This window comes from Mesoplodon densirostris, chromosome 12 (genome assembly GCF_025265405.1).
Source record: "Mesoplodon densirostris isolate mMesDen1 chromosome 12, mMesDen1 primary haplotype, whole genome shotgun sequence".
Classification (NCBI taxonomy): domain Eukaryota; kingdom Metazoa; phylum Chordata; class Mammalia; order Artiodactyla; family Ziphiidae; genus Mesoplodon; species Mesoplodon densirostris.
Window position 1 is genome coordinate 25,692,180 of NC_082672.1, and position 19,487 is coordinate 25,711,666.

The window sequence follows — 19,487 nt, forward strand, 5'->3', positions numbered from 1 at the left end:
TTTTTGCCGATAAACGTGAAAATATTTGTAACATGTTCTTCTAGAAGGAGAAGAAGAAGAGTGGGAAAAGCAGGAAGAGGAGACAGAGGAGGAAAAAAAGAAGAAAACCTGTTTTATAAACAGCAGTGTCTGCACCCCACTGTCTCTGCAAGGCTGATTCCTCCCTGCTCGGGGCCAAATATGCTCCCATTGGATGATGGTGCTGTATAAACTAAAATTAACACACACTTCTGCTACAAAACTATATTAGGCCGATGTGCTTTTTGTTGTATCTATATGGAAACTTTTCCCTTCCAAGCCTCCCAATCATGCCAGCTTTCCTCAGTCTTGAAAGAAAGGCCCTTAGCGTTCAGGATTAGCGAAGCAATGCTTTATATAATTTTACATCACTCCGAGTCCTCTTTGATAGAAGGCGAGGGATTTTTAAAGGGGTAAGTGATTAACATTATTATAGCAAAGCAATTTGGCTCTTTCTGTTGGTCAGCCTATGTTACGTTTTGATCCAACAGTTGCAGCTTTAGTATCTAAATGAAATTTTGCTCTCACGTGTATTTTACCTTTGTTCTTCCTCTGGATAATGAAACTTGAGCTGGCCCCTTCACCATCTCTTTATAGCTGCAATTCATTTTTCCAAATGAAAGCACATTGATAATGTTTTACTAAGATAAATTGTTCTCTGTATTTATTATTTCTCTAAATCAGCTACTGTACATCTTTGTTTAGCTGTTAAAGCTGGTGTTTTCAACGGAGTTTTTGCAAGTGATGGTTTGAAGCAAATATTTGCAGTAATAATCCCCTTCTGAGCAATAATAATCCCCTTCTGAGTGATGAGAAATGACCTAGTTTGGGAAGTGACAGCATTCCTTCAGAGAGGAATGAACCGTCGCCAGAACCAGGATTAGGAGCTGTGCTTTGTCCTTGGTGATCCTGGAGTTGGTGGGTGTCATTGGGCACGGTGGTCAGTGCCCATATTCCCTTACTGTGTTGGTATGAGCCGGTGGCAATCCCAGTGGGGTGGGGGGGGGTCAATAACGTGCCAGTCAGTTGAGACAGCTGAGAAAGAACTTCTGTTCCTGCCTCTGCACAGCCAAAAATACTTTCATGAGTTTGCTCACAGGTTTTGCCATGAACAGTTAAATATTACTTAGAAGCACTAATGAGCTGGCCAAGAAAGGCCACTGGTAGGTCTTGTCTTCAATCCAAATAGCTCATGGAATAGTCCATCAACACTTTGCAGTTCACCCCTAAGTGCTGAAGTCCAGACACTTTATTCAGGAGGACTGACAACAGGGTGGAGAAAGAGGCGAGAAGTTTGACCTGGTGCTTATTTTCAAATTCGGAATTCTCGGGCCAAAGACAGAGAAAAGTCTACGTATGTTTTCTAAAATAGTCTGAGTCAAAAAAGTCTCATTGTAAGGGGACAGATTTAAAACTGTTAAACACATAATGGAATACAATGGTCAAATTTTAGCATTAATTTTACCCCTTCTTTGGTGACACAGCATATAGGTTGAACTACTTCAAATGAAACTATAGGGTAATATATTTTAATTCTTTGTGGTCTAGGAGTAAATAATTACTCCAACTTGTTTCAGTTGCTTGCAACGAGATGGTAGTGTGCTCAAAGGTCGGGGTGTCTCTCACTTATTGGTGTCTAATGTTTTCATTGACAAATAGATCAATGAAATTAAAGAGCATTCATAAGTGTACCTACACATATACAGTCAATTGATTTCAACAAAGATGCAAATGAAATCCACTGGGAAAAGGATGGTCTTTACAAGGAATGGTGCTGAAATAATTTGATAGATAGCCACATGTGTTTAAAAAAAAAAACTTCAATCCATACCTTGTGTTCTATTTTTTAAAAAAAGCATAAATCAAATGGATCACAGACCCAAATTTCAAACTTAAGACTATAAACAATTTAGTTAAACACAGAAGTGACCTTGGTTAGGTAGAGTTTTTAGATATGACATCAAAAGCATGATTTATAAAACTTAAAGACTGATAAATTTGACTTTATCGAAATTAAGAATTTCTTGTCTTCAAAAGAAACTGTTCAGAGAAGGAAAAGATAAGTCATAGACTGGGAGAAAATATTTGCAAACAACTTTTCCATAATGTACAAAGATCTCTCAGTAAAAAACGAAAAAAAACTAATTTTTAAAATGAGCAAAAGATTTGAACAGACACTTCACCAAGGAAGACAAATGGCAAATAAGCACATGGAAGGATGCTCAGCATCATTAGTCATTAGAGAAAATGCAAATTAAAACTACAGTGAGATACCATGACACACCCACTTGAATGGCTCAGATTAAGAAGACTGACCCTACCAAGTGTTGGGCAGCTGGAGTGGAAATATAAAATGACACAACCACTTTGGAAAACAGTTTAGCTTTTCTTTTTTTTTTTTTCCTAAAGTTAAACATACACCTATCATATGACCCATTCATTCCACTCCTAGGTATTTTCCCAAGAGAAATGAATCATATGTTCACAGCAGCTTTACTTGTAAAAGCCCCAAACTGGAAAGAACTCAAATATCTATCAACAGGTGAATGGAACAAGTTGTGGTACATCTATACAATATAATCATTCCCAGCAGTAAAAAGGAATGAACAATTGATAACAGCATGAAGTGGATGAATCTAAAATAATTATTTGGAGTGAAGGAAGCCTGACAAAAAAGCATGCATACTGTATGATTCCATTTATGGAAAATTCTATAAAGTGCAAACTAATATATTGTGAAATCAGTGGTTGCCTCGGGTTGGAGTGGAGAAGCAGAGTGAGAAATTGTGAAGTGGCAGGAGGAAACTTTGGGGGATGATGAATGTATTCATTATCTTGATTGGTTTATGGTTTCACATAGTGTGTAGACAGACATATGTCAAAATTTATCAAATTAGGGACTTCCCTGGTGGCACAGTGGTTAAGAATCCGCCTGCCAATGCAGGGGGACACAGGTTCAATCCCTGGGCCGGGAAGATCCCACATGCTGAGGAGCAACTAGGCCCGTGTGTCACAACTACTGTGCTCTAGAGCCCACGTGCCACAACTACTGAAGCAAGCAGGCCTAGAGCCCGTGCTCCGCAACAAGAGAAGCCCGCGCACCACAACGAAGAATAGCCCCTGCTCGCCACAACTGGAGAAAGCCCAAGTGCAGCAACAAAGACCCAACACAGCCATAAATAAATAAATAAATAAATAATTTTAAATCACTTTAAAAATTTTATCAAATTGCACACTTGAAATACTATATATCAATTGTACCTTAATAAAGCTGTTTAAACAATTTAAGTAATGCCGAGAAAGATGACTTTCAGGTGTCTGGCTTACGCAGTAACTGGTGAATGATGATATCTTAAGTGAGGAATCCTGGGGAAGGGGGAGGTTTGTGCTGGGAGGCAATCAAGAGTCTGCTGTAGGAGTGTGAACTCTGAGATACTCGTTAGCCATGCAAAATAACACCCACATGAAGATGTCAAGTAAAGGCTAGATATGAGTGCAGCTGAGAGATTTTAGAGCTGGAGACATAAGTTTGGGAGTCTTCAGCATCCAGATTGAATGTAGAGTCATAGGAATAAGTGAGGCTCCCTAGGGGAAGAGTGTAGTCATGGAAAGGATGCGAGCCCGAGATCAAGTCCAGGACACATTTAAGGGTCTTGAGGAGGAGAAGGGGGAGCCAGCAAAGGAGTCTGAGAGGAAGAGACCCCTGAGGTAGGAGGCAAACAAGGAGAGGGTAGTATTGGGAAAAGCACGGGAAGAAGGAGAGTTTCCAGAAGTCTTCATCCGCCTCGAATGCCGCTGAGAGGTCAAGGCCCGGTGAGGATGGAGAAGGGACCGTCGGATTTGGGCACATGAAAGTCACTTATAGTTTTCCCAAAGTGATTTCGGCAGAAGGGGACCACCTGGAGGAGCTTGAGGGGTGAGTGAGAGGTGAGGAAGGTGGAGGCAGTCAGCTGGACCAGCGGTTCTCCAAGTGTGGCCCCCAGGCTAAGCAGCATCGGCATCACCTGGGAACTTGTTAGAAATGCAAATTCTCAGTCCCTGTGCCAGACCTACTGAATCCGAAACTCTAGGCTGAGACCCAGCAATGCGGATTGTAACAAGCCCTCTGTGAGTCAAATACACGTGAAAATTTTGAGAACCACTGGTATAGTCCACTCAGAAATTGCTGAGACAAAGTTTATGGTCTCTCTATGCGGGGGAGCGAGAGGGGAGGAGCTACTACAGGTGTTCTTGATCTGATAGGAATAATCCAATAAAGAAAGAGGACTGAGGCTGTGCGAGAGGATTTGAGCGTAGGAGTGACATCGTGGGGAGGTGAAAGGCAATGTGTTACAGAGTCCAAGCGGAGTAGTTGATGTTTGATTCGAGCAGGGGTGCTTCTTCCATCGTTAACAGAAAGGAAGACAGAATGAAGGTAAGAGGTGGGATAGGTGGTGGATTTTGTGGTGGGCGGTAAATTAAGGAGTTTCCTTAGGGAAGTAAAAGGTGAAATCAGGGCTTCCCTGGTGGCGCGGTGGTTGAGAGTCTGCCTGCCGATGCAGGGGACACAGGTTTGTGCCCCGGTCCTGGAAGATCCCACATGCCGCGGAGCGGCTAGGCCCGTGAGCCATGGCCACTGAGCCTGCGCGTCCGGAGAGGAGGGACAACATAGTCATTTTAAGAGTGGGGAAACGAATTTACCAAGGAAATGTGATAGGACTGCTTATCAGAGCTGCAATCCCATTTGATATTTATGCCATTAAAGTTAGACCAGTAAGAACAGTTGTATTACTCTTTCCAACAGCCTTCAGCTGCTTTAGTACAGGCAGGCATAGATTATGCAGATGGCTGTGTTTTAACCAGCATTGGGCCTTAGCCAAATGAGCTGGGATTTGGCCAGGAGAAAAAGAAACAAAGAAGTTCAGATTCTTTGCAAGAGAGTAATGATAATGACGAACCATTAAATCCAAGTTTAATGAGGAAGGAACCAAGGTCGAAGGCATGGTGATAGAGAGTGAAAAAGTGGGAGTGTGTGCATGGGAGGTCCTCAGATGAAGAACTGATAGAGTGGGAATATTTGAGTATATGATTTGGAAGTGGTACTCGGAGAGACAGATGCTTGAGATCAAGATTTCAGAGGTGATACCGCTACCGGGGAGGACAAGCTCAAGAGTGATGCCTGAGGTGGTGGGAAAGAGATTTGTGACTGAGAAGCCTGGGCCTTCTGACTGAACCAGGGGCTCGATGGTTCACCCAGGTGGAAATTATATTTGACACGAAGTTGAGCGATGATTTTGGAGCCCAGAACGGTGGTGGGAAATCCATTGTTTGAAGACCATTAAGTTTCACTTGAGACCATTTTTGTGTCAGCAAATCTATTATTCTTTTCCCCTTTCACCCTCATTCTCTCGGCCTTTGAATACTTTACTTTCCCTCATCCTTTCTTTTTTTCCAAAACAAATTTTAGAAAATTTGTTTTGCTCTCATTTTAAAAGTAATACTAGTTCACTACAGAAAATAGAGACAAAGAAAAGAGATAAAAGAAAAAAGGAAAGAAAAGAAAGGAAAACTCACTCATCCAACTATTGTTAGCATGTTGGCATACATCCTTCCAAACCCCTTTTATACACGCACACCACCACCACCCTCCCCGACACATACACGGGATTTAAGCATTGGGATCACACCTTCCATATTCTTCGTAACTTACTCTTTTCAAACTGATTTTAAAAGTAGGAAATTCGAAAAACACATCCAGAAATAGATGGTCTTAAGAGTTTGCAATATTTCCTCCTAGAGTTTTCTATGCCTATTTTCTACATAGTTGAGATTATATAATTGTAGTAACTGTAAACAAAAATTTTTTTTACAATAATTTATACTTTGTTTTCTTTTAAACTCCTTCGTATCCTTTTGCTTTTTCCTTTGCCTCGTGGAATCCTGCCAGGGTCATGCTTTGTATGTACTGAATAGTTCAGTGAAATCTGAGGATTAAGAACTTTAAAACTCACAGTTCTCTAAGGAATGGGTAGTAAGAAACAGTTTGAGAAACTTTAATTTCACACTCCCTCTCCTCTGCTTGATTAAAAAAACAACAAAAACAGGCAAACAAAAAAACATAGCCCATGAGTCCATGAATACAGAGCTTTTATTTAACAGATATCTGTTAAATATGGCTGATATTAAACAGGTAGGCACTTAAGATTATCAGCTACCACACATCTTTACAAGGCACTTCACCGTTTTTAATACTCAGAAGAAACAAATAAATTTCCTGGCTGGCTCTTGCCACTAGTGACTTTATTTCTTTAGGGGCAGTTACTCTGACCACTAACCCTGATGCCCTTTCCCCCTAAACACCTGAGTGTATGAAGTATAAAGAGAAAAGAAATAAAAAATAAACGTGACTGAATCATTTGAACTGATGGCATTTTATAAATCCACAAAATACCATCACGAGGTAGGTATGACCATTACCTCTCAAAACTGACCTGATGCTCCGAGTCGTACAAAGAGGTCCACGTGGCCCCCTTCTTCTCCAGGGGCCACATAGCTTCCTAATTTCTCCCAGAAGTCTCTCACTTCAGCCTCAGTAAATTTTTAATACCAATTTTATAGCCTGAGGGGGGAAAGATCAAAATGTCATATCTGCTCTAACACTGTTCACCACCATCTAGAAAATGAAACCAGAGCTGTAGGAACCAAAGCCCATTACTTTAGAACACTTATTAATAAATTAAAAACAGTGAATATGTAATCTGTGATTTTTAAAGACTATTGTTTTTCTTCAAAAGCTATAGGAGGAAGATAAGCTTTCCCCTTCATTGGTTCCTTTTTAAATTATTTTGTTTCTTTTCTAAGAGGGGAAATTTAAATGCATTTGTACCTCCACCACTCGGAGAGAAATACTAACAAATTATTTTCCTCTAGCTTTTTTCTTTGTACACACCCATGCACAGAGACATATATACTACTTTTAAAAATAATAAAATCGAGATCATACAATTTTGTAATGGGCTTCTTTAAAAGATTTTGGGGGCTTCCCTGGTGGTGCAGTGGTTGAGAGTCCGCCTGCTGATGCAGGGGACACGGTTTCGTGCCCCGGTCCGGGAAGATCCCACATGCCGCGGGGCGGCTGGGCCCGTGAGCCATGGCCACTGAGCCTGCGCATCTGGAGCCTGTGCTCTGCAACGGGAGAGGCCACAACAGTGAGAGGCCTGCGTACCACAAAAAAAAAAAGATATTGTTTTCCTCTTAATTATGAATTTTCAAATGATCAATGTTGATAAATATTTCCCATTTAAATAAATATTAAAACCACTGTTCCTTTAATTCAACAACCAAATAAACCTTTCATTGTGATATAGTTAATTTATTAGCAGCAGACAGGTTGGAAAGTCATTAAAGGCATTGATTTTTCCCAAAACTTCATGCCACTTTCTGGAGGTCACAGTTCAACTGAACAGAGAACCGCCACATGGTTACATTCTGGTTTTTACCTAAACCTCCATTACATTCATAGTCAAATAAGTAATTATGGCATAGTCTTATGTAAAGAAGACAAATAGGAGAATGAACTCATTTGATTCCAGTTTATTCACCCTAATTCTGTCACCAGTTATCCTCTGTGCCCAGCATTATGCATTTTTAAACATTAGAGAAACTATCTATGGCTTACATGGAGATCAGAACTCTGATCTTGCTTTCATGTGGATCCATTAAGCTAGCCAGTTGTAAATGATCAAAGTCAATTCCTAGATGCCCAAAAAGAAAAGTGATTTCATACTTTGAAAGCAACCATTTTGTTACAAATAAGAAATTTTTGCAAAATTTTTCTAGGTAAGCCATTGAATGTCGTCTACTAATGCCATCCCTTACATATGTGCTCATGTGTGTATTAATGCATGTATATACACACATATATACATACATATATATAAATACCTGTTTCCTATGTCTTCTTTGTGCTTCCTTTTTCTTATATTGAAATTTAAAATATATAACTTCATTATAGAAAGCATATTTTCATCTAATGGCACCCTCGTTAAATAGATCACAAAGTAGGATTTCTGACATTTTTCTTTTGAGAGATGGTAGTTACATGATATTATTAAGTTCCTTGGTCATTCCAAAGAAAATTTAAAATAATTTGCGTCACTTTGCTCTTTTAAGGATTAAATGCAACAAATTTGATTCAGTAAAAATGTATTGGACACCAACTAAATGCAAGGCAGTTTGGGTCTTTAATACTTTTTAAAAAATAATTTTGATTTATGGTTATTTTTATTGCTTCTGATTTTTAAAACTGTTTGGGTCTGCGCATTTCCACCTAGATCAGACTGCTTTCCTTTTAGAAGATGAATCATTTGCATACACATGGTGACCAAAAGATTGCCATACCTCCTCTAGGGGAGGTGAAAAAAGGCTCAATTCAAAAAGGTACTGGCCTCCTAACACACTCTGTACCTCATATGCAGGAATCCGAGATGATATTAATATGAAGTGTGGCTGGAGAACATGTGAAGAGCTGCTGTCATTTTTATAAACTCCATACCAATTTTTCTTTGATAATAAAGGGTAGGAATTGCATCCAGAAACATTGTTTCTGTAGGGAAAAAGGGAGAATAAGTGAAGTTTTGATTTTCTCTTCATTTGACTTTGACAAGTGAGCACCAGTATGTCCTCTGGACATCAGTTATCCTGTACAAGTCAAGCGGCCTCAGTACCTCAGTCTCTCCCTGCGGTTTTCAGGGACAGCGGAAAATGGGGCTCCTGGGCGAGTGGGTCCAAAGCTGCCCTCTGGGCCTCTCCTCCTGCATTTGTGGGATGCCAGAAAGGGCTCTTGGAACTTACTTTTGTGGGGCACTTAAAACCAATGTAGTGACATACTTAAGGGCTCAAAATGATATTTGTAAAAGGAGCAGACAAGAGATTTTAAATTTCCTTAATCACCTGGGCGTCATGATTTTCTGAGTAGTGTCCATTCTCTCCACAGTCACCCCTCCCCCATCACCATTCAGATAGGCTTACTCCCTACAAAAAAATTTCTGGAAAAATGTTACTTTTGCTCAATAACTTTATACAGAAAATATGGTACATCCACAGTATAGCCTCTTTGTGGGGTTAAGAATATTTAAAACGTAAATTTTGAATGTTATATATCTCCCTCTACAAGAAGCACGTTTAAGACCACTGTTCTTGAAGATTAAGGAACTATTTCCATTGCTGTTTCATAGGATAAGAGCCATATAATTATACAAGATCCCTGCATGTTAGCTAAATTATTCTAGAATGAATTCTTGGTGTCATAGGATGGTCCTCCACCTTCAGTAGATGGAGATTTGCTTACCACTTGGGCAAAGCTTCTAAAGATGCCAAAACAAGCTGTTTCTCCAAAGTTTCCTGTAATCCCACTCGATCCCTCACAGTTTGGGAGAGACGTGGTTGGCATTTGGATTTGAACAATCTAGAGCAGCATGTTCCATTCACCCAAGGGGGTCGAACTTTGAACAAATCCTCTGAAAAACAAACAGCAGCAGGCTAGGCTGTTTACTTCATGCTTCTCCCAGCCAAGTCTACACAGTTAATGGCATAAAAATAAAGCTGTTCCAAGGCAGTATTCCAGATGGCAGTAATTATAGCCACTTTTTACACACCCTTTGGTTTTCTTATCCTCTCAGCTCTGTGGCTGCAAGTTACCAGTCACTTCAGGTCAAGAAACAAGCTCAGAGAATAAGCAACTCTTTTCTTGTAGAAACCGGTTCATCAATTTGTAGGCTTTACCTCATTTTTGGCCTTCTTGGCTTCAAGTAATTTCCCATTTGTTACAATCTCACAGAAGGTGAGTAAGTGAAAAAAAAGATGGGAGAACTCTAATCAGGTTTGCTCATTACCTTTACACACTGTGTAAATCAGAAGGCTTAGCTCAGAGAGTGTCTCATCCCTACTCCCTTTCCACTTTTTAAAAAAAAATGTCATTATTCCTGCTTCCGTTTCCATTTTCATTTTTCTTCCTTTTTCACCAATCCTAATTCTTCCAAAGTGTCCTGATCCAATTTATTTGCTTTTGCCTGTATTCATACTTCTCTCTCCTTATTTTTGGTCTCACAGAGGCACTGACATTTGACCTTACATATTTTATCAGAAATCTTTTTTTTTTTAATTAATTAATTAATTTATTTATTTATCCATTTTTGCTGTATTGGGTCTTCGTTTCTCTGTGAGGGCTTTCCCCAGTTGCGGCAAGTGGGGGCCACTCCTCATCGCAGTGCGCGGGCCTCTCACTATCGTGGCCTCTCTTGCTGCAGAGCACAAGCTCCAGACGCACAGGCCCAGTAGTTGTGGCTCACGGGCCTAGTTGCTCCACGGCATGTGGGATCTTCCCAGACCAGGGCTCGAACCCGTGTCCCCTGCATTGGCAGGCAGATTCTCAACCACTGCGCCACCAGGGAAGCCCTCTTTTTGTTTTTCTTAATTAATAGTGAAGAAAAAAAGAGTATGTCCTGAGATACTTCAGAGAATGCCACTTACAGGCTGTTTCAGAAAGACCTCGCTATCTTCTGTGGGAATTTGTATGTAAATCCATTGGTTTCTACAGTACTTGGTTAAGATACAAAGTTGTAAAATGCCACTCACTCTTACGTAGTGCAATTTTCTCCCAAATTATTTTCCTTAGGCACTTTTCTCTTTGCCTCTCCTGTAGTTGCTCATCTTCTGTTTTGGGTTCATTCAGGGTCCCATAAAGAGCTGCGGCTTCCCTAGGGGTTAGCCAATCTAAGTTGGACACACAAGCAATGTAATGGTACTTCCAAGCACCATACTCATTATCTGTTGGCGTATAGTGCAGAAACCATCCAAACTTCATGCATTTGGGCATCCATAAGCAATCCTTCAGAAAAAGAAATGAGAAACATAAGTTACAAGGACCATTTCCCAGTAATAATCTTTTCCGGTATACAGATCATTTTTTCTTATTACATTGAGATTTCTAGTGCAGTTGACTTGCCATCTAAACTTGACTCTGAGAAATAAGAAGCATACACCTTACTACACAGGAAAAATATTCTTTGATGAACATGTTTGTTATATATGTATATATGTATTAGTCATCTTTGTACACTTATTCAATGCTCTCATAGCATTTGGTTACTTTAACCCCAGATTTTGAGAATTCTCCTTCTAGCAATGGTATAGTAGTTTGTCTCAGACCAACCCTCCCACTGGGACCCATATGATATTGCTAATAGGCAACCAGTTTTGAGATATGAAAACTGCAAATTTCATGTAGTTTCATCTAATCAAATATCTAGACAAAATACTATAAAACAATGACTTGAGCTACCAATTCAATAAGGACTTGTGCAACCAAGATCTCAGAGAGGAGGGAAACCCAGAGAGGTAATATCCTGATTTGGCCTCACTTTTCACTTCAAGGCACTTGACAGTTCCAAAGTAAAACTAAGGCTGAGAAGCAGAGAAGGAAGTTATGACTGAAAGACTTAGAAGCTGTTAAGAATTTTAGGCCTTTTCGCAGGGAAGAGAGGAAACAAATTTAAATTCAGGGCCCACTAAGGGAAATAGCCCTGGTAATGACACCAGGCTTTTAGCTGAGATCCTTTTCAGTAAGGATGACAAGGAATTAGACTGAAACTAGCTTTGAAATATTCTCTGATTGAATTTAAGTGAGCTATTCCTAGCCTAACCAAATGCCAGAAGCAAAAGCAAGTTCCCTCTGGAGGAAGATAATATCATCCGGCAACTCAAATTATTGCATCGATTTTTTATATTCAATATTTGGTACTCAACCAAAAATATCAGACACACAAAAAGACAAGAATTGTTTGTTTCTTCTTTTGTTTTTTAATAAATTGAGACCCTCAGAAGATCCAAAAGTTGTAATTATCAGACATGAACTTTAAAAAAGCTCTGTAATTACTATGCCTAAGAAATTAAATTGCTGGGTGGAAAATTTTGGCAAAGTAAGCAAATTGACACTCTAGAACTAAAAAATATAATAACAAATTTAGAACTCAATGGACCAGTTTAAGAGCGAATTAGAATCTAGCTAAAGAGGTAATTAGGAAACTGAAAACTAGGCCAGAAGAAAAATCCAGACTGAAACACTGAAGGCCAAAATGATGGAAAAGGCACATTAGAGAATATGAAACTTATGGGACATGGTGAATCAATCAAATGTATTGAAACCCAGAAGAAAAAGAGAGAAAGTTGAGCAAAAGCAATGTATGAAGAGATAGCATCTGAGAACTTTGCAAAACTGATAAAAGACATTAAAACCCCCAATTAAAAAATCAATGCAAAATACAAAACAGGATAAATACACACACATACACACACCCCACCAGGTACATCGTAATAAAACTGCAGAAAACAAAACACAGAGAAAAAGATCTTAAAAGCAGCTAGAGAAAACAGAAATATTACCTTTAAAGGACCAACAATAAAACCCTCTACTTCTCCAAAAAAATTATGAAAGCCAGAGAACAATGGAACATTTTCAAAGTTCTATAAAAAGTTAACTGCCAACCTAGAGTTCAAATTCCCGGTGGAAATAGCCTTCAAATTTGAAGGTGAAATAAAGACATTTTCAGAGAAAAACGAAGAGACTCTGTCAGCAGCAAGGTGAACTAAAAGAAATATTAAAGAGAATTCAGAAGAAAATTGATCCCAAAAGGAAAATCAGAGATGCAGGAAGGTATAAAGAACAACAGAAAAAATGGTTACTTCTATGGTGGCGCAGTGGTTAAGAATCTGCCTGCCAATGCAGGGAACACGGGTTTGATCCCTGGTCTGGGAAGATCCCACATGCCACGGAGCACCTAAGCCCGTGCACCACAACAACTGAGCCTGTACTCTAGAGCCTGCGAGCCACAACTGAGCCCGCACGCCACAACTACTGAAGCCCATGTGCCCTGGAGCCTGTGCTCCATAACAAGAGAAGCCACCACAATGAGAAGCCTATGCACCACAACAAAGAGTAGCCCCTGCTCGCTGCAACTAGAGAGAAAGCCCACGTGCAGCAACGAAGACCCAATGCAGCCAAAAAATAAATAAATAATAAAATTACTTAAAAAAAATAAAGTATTCTGACCACAATGCAACTTAGAAAAAAATTTTTTTGAAGTGGTTACTAATAAATAAATATTAACTATATAAAACAATAGTAGTAAAGCCTTGTGAGGTTAATATATATATATTTTAATGTGTGTTTGTGTATTTTACATATGTGTGTATGAGTAAAACTAAAATATTTGAAAACAAAAGTGTACAAACTGAGCAGGGAAGCAAACGGAGTTTAAGAGTTCTATGCTCCTTGCATTACCTCAGAGGTGGTAAAATAACCCTGGATAAGTGGTGTAATCTCTATGGTAGCCATAAGAGAACTGCTAAAGAATTTACAATTAATCTAAAAAATATTTAAGCTAATCCTAAAAGAGACAAGGAGAAAAACAAAATATAAAATAATAAATAAAAATAGTAAAATGTTGGACTTAAGCCCAAATATATCACTATTTACATAAATGTGAACAGACTAAATTACCCCAACTAAAAGTCAAAGATTGTCACATGTTAAAAGAAAACCACCACCACCATATTCTGTTTACAAGACATGTTCCTTAAATATAAGGACACAGAAAGGTTGAAAGTAAAAAGAGAGGAAACAATATACCATGGGAACACTAAGCTTGGATTCATAAATGCTCTAAATCCAGGGCTCACAGTTGCCTTTTGCATGTGGCCCCTCCATGGAGAGCCAAGTATTCTCCAAGATCAGAATCTCAACATAAGACCACTCTGGAAAGTTTGTATAAGTTAAAGGAGTAAATTATTGACTTGTATTTAAAGTATGTCTACCTTTACATTTCATTAAGTCTTTTAAAAGAAAAAGAGGAGACAAACAGGCCAAATGCAGAAATAATGGCAGAGGATGTAGATCTAGGTTTATATTCTTCAACAGATGTTAGCCAAAGAGGAGCAGTTAAAGTTGTAGTTGTATAGCAATTTTTGAGGTGGGTTATCATGAATAAAACAATATCATGTAAAAACCAAAGTTTAAGTAATTTTTCACAAAAAAATGGACTTCTTAACCAAGATAATTAGTTTCTAAATAACTAAATTGAGTATTTAAAGATTATTAAAATTACATGAATTATTAGAAGAGTATATATCCCCCTGACTTATAAAATAAATTACTGTATTTAATTACCCCCATTTTTTTATCTTAAGGGTAAGTTAATTATGGTTCAGATACACTCAGTTATTATCTTCAGGAAAGGGAGCTAACCCAATCACCTCATTACAGATGACAGTTGCATTTGGGCCCTATTACTAGGAAATGACAAGTGGTAAAGCTGTTCAGTTAAAAATTTCCAGGGCCAGCTGACTTGTGCAGCTGCACATAAATCTTTTGGATTCAGAAAGGAAAAGATATATAGAGAAATGAAGCGTGGTAGAGAAATCCACTTTGGCCACTTGCATCCTTTCTGAAAACCAGTCTTGGACAACCCTAAAAAGAAAAATGCAGAAATTTAGTTCAGATCACTAATATCTAAAATTGATTAAAATCCAATATAAATATTGGTCACTGTTCTTTCTCTAGTGTTCTACCTATTAAAAAATTAAGTCTTAAATAACATAAGGCTAGATTTTTAAGTATCCACTTTCAATGATCCATTCTAAAGAGGAAGATGAGTTACAAAAATATCTAAAAGCCACAGGGGAAAAAAGTCTGAAATAAACATAGTTGTTTGATATAAATATGGGTTTTTTCCTTTTTCTTTACCCAAATTCAATAAATCAGCAAGTCCTGTTGGCTCTATACATATATATCCCCCAAATATGTCCCCCATCCCAGCCACTTCTCTCCACCTCCCAGCCTTCACTCTAGTCAGGGCACCTCCACCTCTCTCCTGGGCGGTTGCAGCTGCCTCCTGATTGCCTCCCTGCTTCCACTCCAGTCTTCCTAGAGCCCATACTCCACACAGCAGCCCAAGTGGTTTTTAAAAATGTAAATTAGATAATGTCACTCATGCAAGTAAAACCCTACAGTGACTTCCCAATGCAATTAGAATAAAAACCTATAGTTCCATCACACTTAGTAGTGAAATAGTAAACACCTTCCTCCTAACAAAGCAAGATTGACTACACTCTCTACTTTAACATGGAATAGAGGTTCTAGCCAGTTCAATAAAGAAAGAAAAAAATAATGAAAGGTATACGTATTGGAAAGGGAGTGGTAAACTCTCTCAATTCATGTACCATGTACGTGGAATCTATAAAACAACTATTTAAATTGTTGAACTTATTAATAAAACATTGTTGCTAATTTTTTTTTCAGATGTTTATAGAATCTATAGCAACATTCCCTTTTTCATTCCTGATATTACTAATTCACACTTTCTCTCTTTTATCCTTGGTTACTCTTCCTAGGAGTTCATTGATTTTACTACTACTTGTAACAAACCAGCTTTTGTTTTCATAGATTTTCTCTATTGTTTGTTCATTTTCTATTTTATTGATTTCCACTCTTCATCATTTCTTTCTTTCTACGTACTTTGGGTGTAATTTGCTATACTTTTCCCCTAGTTTTTTTTTTTTTTTTAATTATTTTTGACTGTGTTGGGTCTTTGTTACTGCACAAAGGCTTTCTCTAGTTGTGGTGAGCGTGGGCTACTCTTCTTTGTGGTGCGCGGGCTTGTGGTGGCTTCTTTTGTTGCAGAGCACGGGCCCTAGAGCATGCGGGCTTTAGTAGTTGCAGTGTGTGGGCTCAGTAGTTGCAGTGCACAGGCTTAGTTGCTCCACGGCACGTGGGATCTTCCCAGACCAGGGATCGAACCAGTGTCCCCTGCATTGGCAAGAGGATTCTTAACCACTGTGCCACAAGGGAAGTCCCTCCCCTAGTTTCTTAAGGGAGAAGTTGAGATCATTAATTTTAAACGCTTTTTCTCATTAACATAAACATTTACATTATATTATTTTCCCTCTAAGCTGTGCTGCAGACCACATGCTTAGCCATGTTGTATATTCATTGTCATTCAACTTGAAATATTTTCTAATTTCCCTTGTGATTTCTTCTTTGACCATAGGTTATTTATAAGTGCTGTTAATTTCTAAATGTTTGGGAATTTTCTAGATGTTTTATTTTTATTAATCCCAAAAGTTATTGCATTGTTGTTAAAGAATATACTTAATGAGATTTCAACCATTTTGAAATGTATTGAGTCTTAGTTTGTGGACTAGGAAATGATGTATAAAGGTATAAATGTTACTTTGCTCATAAAAAGAACATATATTTGGAAATTGTTGTGTCTAGTTTCTATAAATGTTAGTTCAAGGTGGATAAGAAGATTGCTCAGTTCTATATTCATACTGATTTTTTTCTTTAGCTCTATTCTGTCAGTTTTTGTTTCATGTAATGTGAAACTCTGTTATTTGGTACATAAACATTTATAATTGTTATGACTTCTTGATGAATTGTTACTTTTCTTATTATAAAATGTCCATCTCTATCTATCTCTCTGGTAATACTCCTTGTCTTGAAGTCCATTTTGTCTGATATTAATATTGTCATCCTACTCTTATATGTTTACTATTTGCATGGTGTATCTTTTCCTATCCTTATACTTTACCAATCAGTGCCTTTATATTTAAAGTGTATCCCTCGTAGTCAATATACAGTGAGATGTTTTTTAGCTCATTTGACAACCATTGCCTTTATTTGAGGGTTTAGTCTGCGTGTATTTAATATAATTATTGTTATAGTTGAACCCAAGTCTCAATTTTGTTATTTGTTGTTTGGTTGTCCTATCTGTCTTATGAGCCTTTATTCCTCCTCTCCTGCCTTGGTTTGAGTTAATACTTATTTTTGTATTCCATTTTAATTCCTTTATTAGCTTTTTAGGATATCTTTGCATGTTTTATAAGTTGTTGCTAGGAAGTATGATATGCATCTTTAATTTTTTGTAGTCTCCTTAGAGGTAATATTCATATAAAATTAAAGACCAGTGCAACAATGTAATTCTCACCATCGTTTGTGCTTTTGTTGTTATCTCTACTGCATCTACTTATGTTATAAACCCCACAATACATTGCTTTTGCTTTAAACAGTCATATGTCTCTAAAATAACTTCAAATTTTTATATCTTCTCACACATTTATCATTTCCTGTGCTCTTCATTCCTGTTTATAAATCCATGTTTCCATCTGGTATCAATTTCCTTAGCCTGAAGAGCTTCCTTTAGCATTTCTTTACTGCAGGTCTTCTGACAACAAATCTTGTCAGTTTCCTTTTACTTGAAAATGTCTTTATCTCACATTAATATTTGTAATACTATTATGACCCCATTAATTAATTCAAATAATTATCATCCTGTAGCCAATCTGGTTTCTGCTACATCCTATTTTTCTTCTTCCTCCCTCATGCCCATATTATTTTAAAGCAAATCCAAGACATCATATAATTTCTTTTTTTTAATTATACTTTTTAAAATTTTATTTATTTATTTATTTACCTTTGGCTGCGTTGGGTCTTCGTTGCTGCACACGGGCTTTCTCTAGTTGCAGTGAGTGGGGGCTACTCTTCATTATGGTGCGCGGGCTTCTCATTGCCGTGGCTTCTCTTGTTGCAGAGCATGGGCTCTAGGTGAGAGGGCTTCAGTAGTTGTGGCATGTGGGCTTAGTTGCTCCACGGCGTGTGGGATCTTCCAAGACCAGGGATGGAACCTATGTTCCCTGCACTGGCAGGTGGATTCTTAACCACTGCACCACCAGGGAAGTCCCAAGACATCATATAATTTCATCCATAAGTATTTCAGTGTGTATCGCTAAATAATATGTTGTTTTTTGGTTTTGGGGTTTTTTTTTTTGGCCGCACCTCGCAGCTTATGGGATCTTAGTTCCCCGACCAGGGATAGAACCCAGGTCCTTGGCAGTTAGAGCATGTAGCCCTAACCACTGCATCACCAGGGAATTCCCTATCACTAAATAATAATTTAAAAATATTTTAAACATATACTGCATATAATACTATCATCATACCTTAGCATTCAACAATTTCTTAATGTGACATTCATAAAGAAAACTTTTAAAATATGACATCCAACAAGAAAGACTTGTAAGTGAGGATCCAGAAGAAGTAAACTTCTTACAAGCATGCCACCTAAGCACAGATAGATCTTGAATGAATACAAAATCCACGCCCCTACTCAAGTGGTCATCTTGGCAGCTATATAGATCTTAGGCCAAAGAAACATTTCATGGCCCATGAAGGATGTACTGCTGACTCTTCAGCTAACAACTACACGCAAAAAGGGACACTTAATACCTGATTGTCCTCTGTATATAATTAGCAATAAACATCTGCTACAGCCCCAAGCCACCAGATAGCAATCCAGGTATGAGTAAATCTAGCTCTTCCCTGAAACTCCTGATTTCCTCCAAACTCAGCATAATTGCAGATATTTGTGGCCAATCTCACAGCTGATTGGAAACTTTGGTATAAGAACCTACCAGAACTCATTTACGTAAGGCCACTGGGAATACAAGACTTTTTCTCACTACTAAGTGGCTACTGCTGCCCAATTACTGGGTCCTAATGGACTCAGATTAACTCATTGAAAGAAAAGTGGTAACTCTGAACAGACTTCATCCTGTAGTGGATCTTCTCTGACCTAAATTCCCATAGAGTGGGTCAAGCCTCAGAAAGTTTCAATGTGAAATGAAAATGACACTTCCAATTAGGTACAAAAAGGACCTTAGTTACCCTCACCAACAGATTGTTGAATATCCATTAGACCCAGAGACAGTCTTGACCATGAATTAACAAACTTTTGGCTTAACTGGAGCCTCACAATTCTTGGGAAAGGAAATGTTCTACCTTGCAACACAACACCACTTCATACATGTAGAAGGAATTAAGAAATGAGAAAATCACCACTTGGTAGCTATCACAGTAATAAGTGCTTCAGGTAAGAATCATCAATGTATGCTAAAACTAGTAAGTAAAAGTCTGACAAGGAAAAAAAATACTTGCATAGATTCAAATACTTTTTAATTAATTTAAAACTAATCACTCAAATATTTTTTAGTTACTTATTAATTAATAAATACAAAATACTTAATAATTAACCATCTTAACCAAGTGGTAAAGTTAAGATCATAAACAGTAGGACAAATTGACATGCTATTCCCCCAACATGATCCACTGAGAAGAACATAGTATTAAGTCTGTGTTATTCCTGCCAAGAATGTATGACCTCAATGTAGTCTTGAGGAAATATCAGCCAACCACAAACTGAAGGTCATTAAACAAAGTAGCAGACCTATGCTCTTCAAAAGTGTCAAGTACGAAAAGACAGGAAAAACTGAGCAATTGCTCCACATCGAAGGTGGATGTGGAGACATGAAAACTAAATACAACAGATGACCTTAGATTGGATTTTGGACTGAGAAGGAAAGGACGATTATAAAGGATG

The 19,487-nt window shown here is 38.1% G+C and overlaps 1 protein-coding gene across 1 annotated transcript in view; it reads right to left on the minus strand.

Moving 5' to 3' along the window:
* ECT2L (epithelial cell transforming 2 like) overlaps nucleotides 1-19,487 on the minus strand; it is a 56,528-nt gene that overhangs the window by 23,764 nt on the left and 13,277 nt on the right. The window contains 8 exon segments of the mRNA XM_060114524.1: nucleotides 981-1,079; nucleotides 6,489-6,584; nucleotides 6,587-6,616; nucleotides 8,457-8,602; nucleotides 9,347-9,515; nucleotides 10,633-10,887; nucleotides 14,369-14,469; nucleotides 14,471-14,521. Of these exon segments, the coding sequence (XP_059970507.1) occupies nucleotides 981-1,079; nucleotides 6,489-6,584; nucleotides 6,587-6,616; nucleotides 8,457-8,602; nucleotides 9,347-9,515; nucleotides 10,633-10,887; nucleotides 14,369-14,469; nucleotides 14,471-14,493 (919 nt within the window). The 5' untranslated portion in view covers nucleotides 14,494-14,521.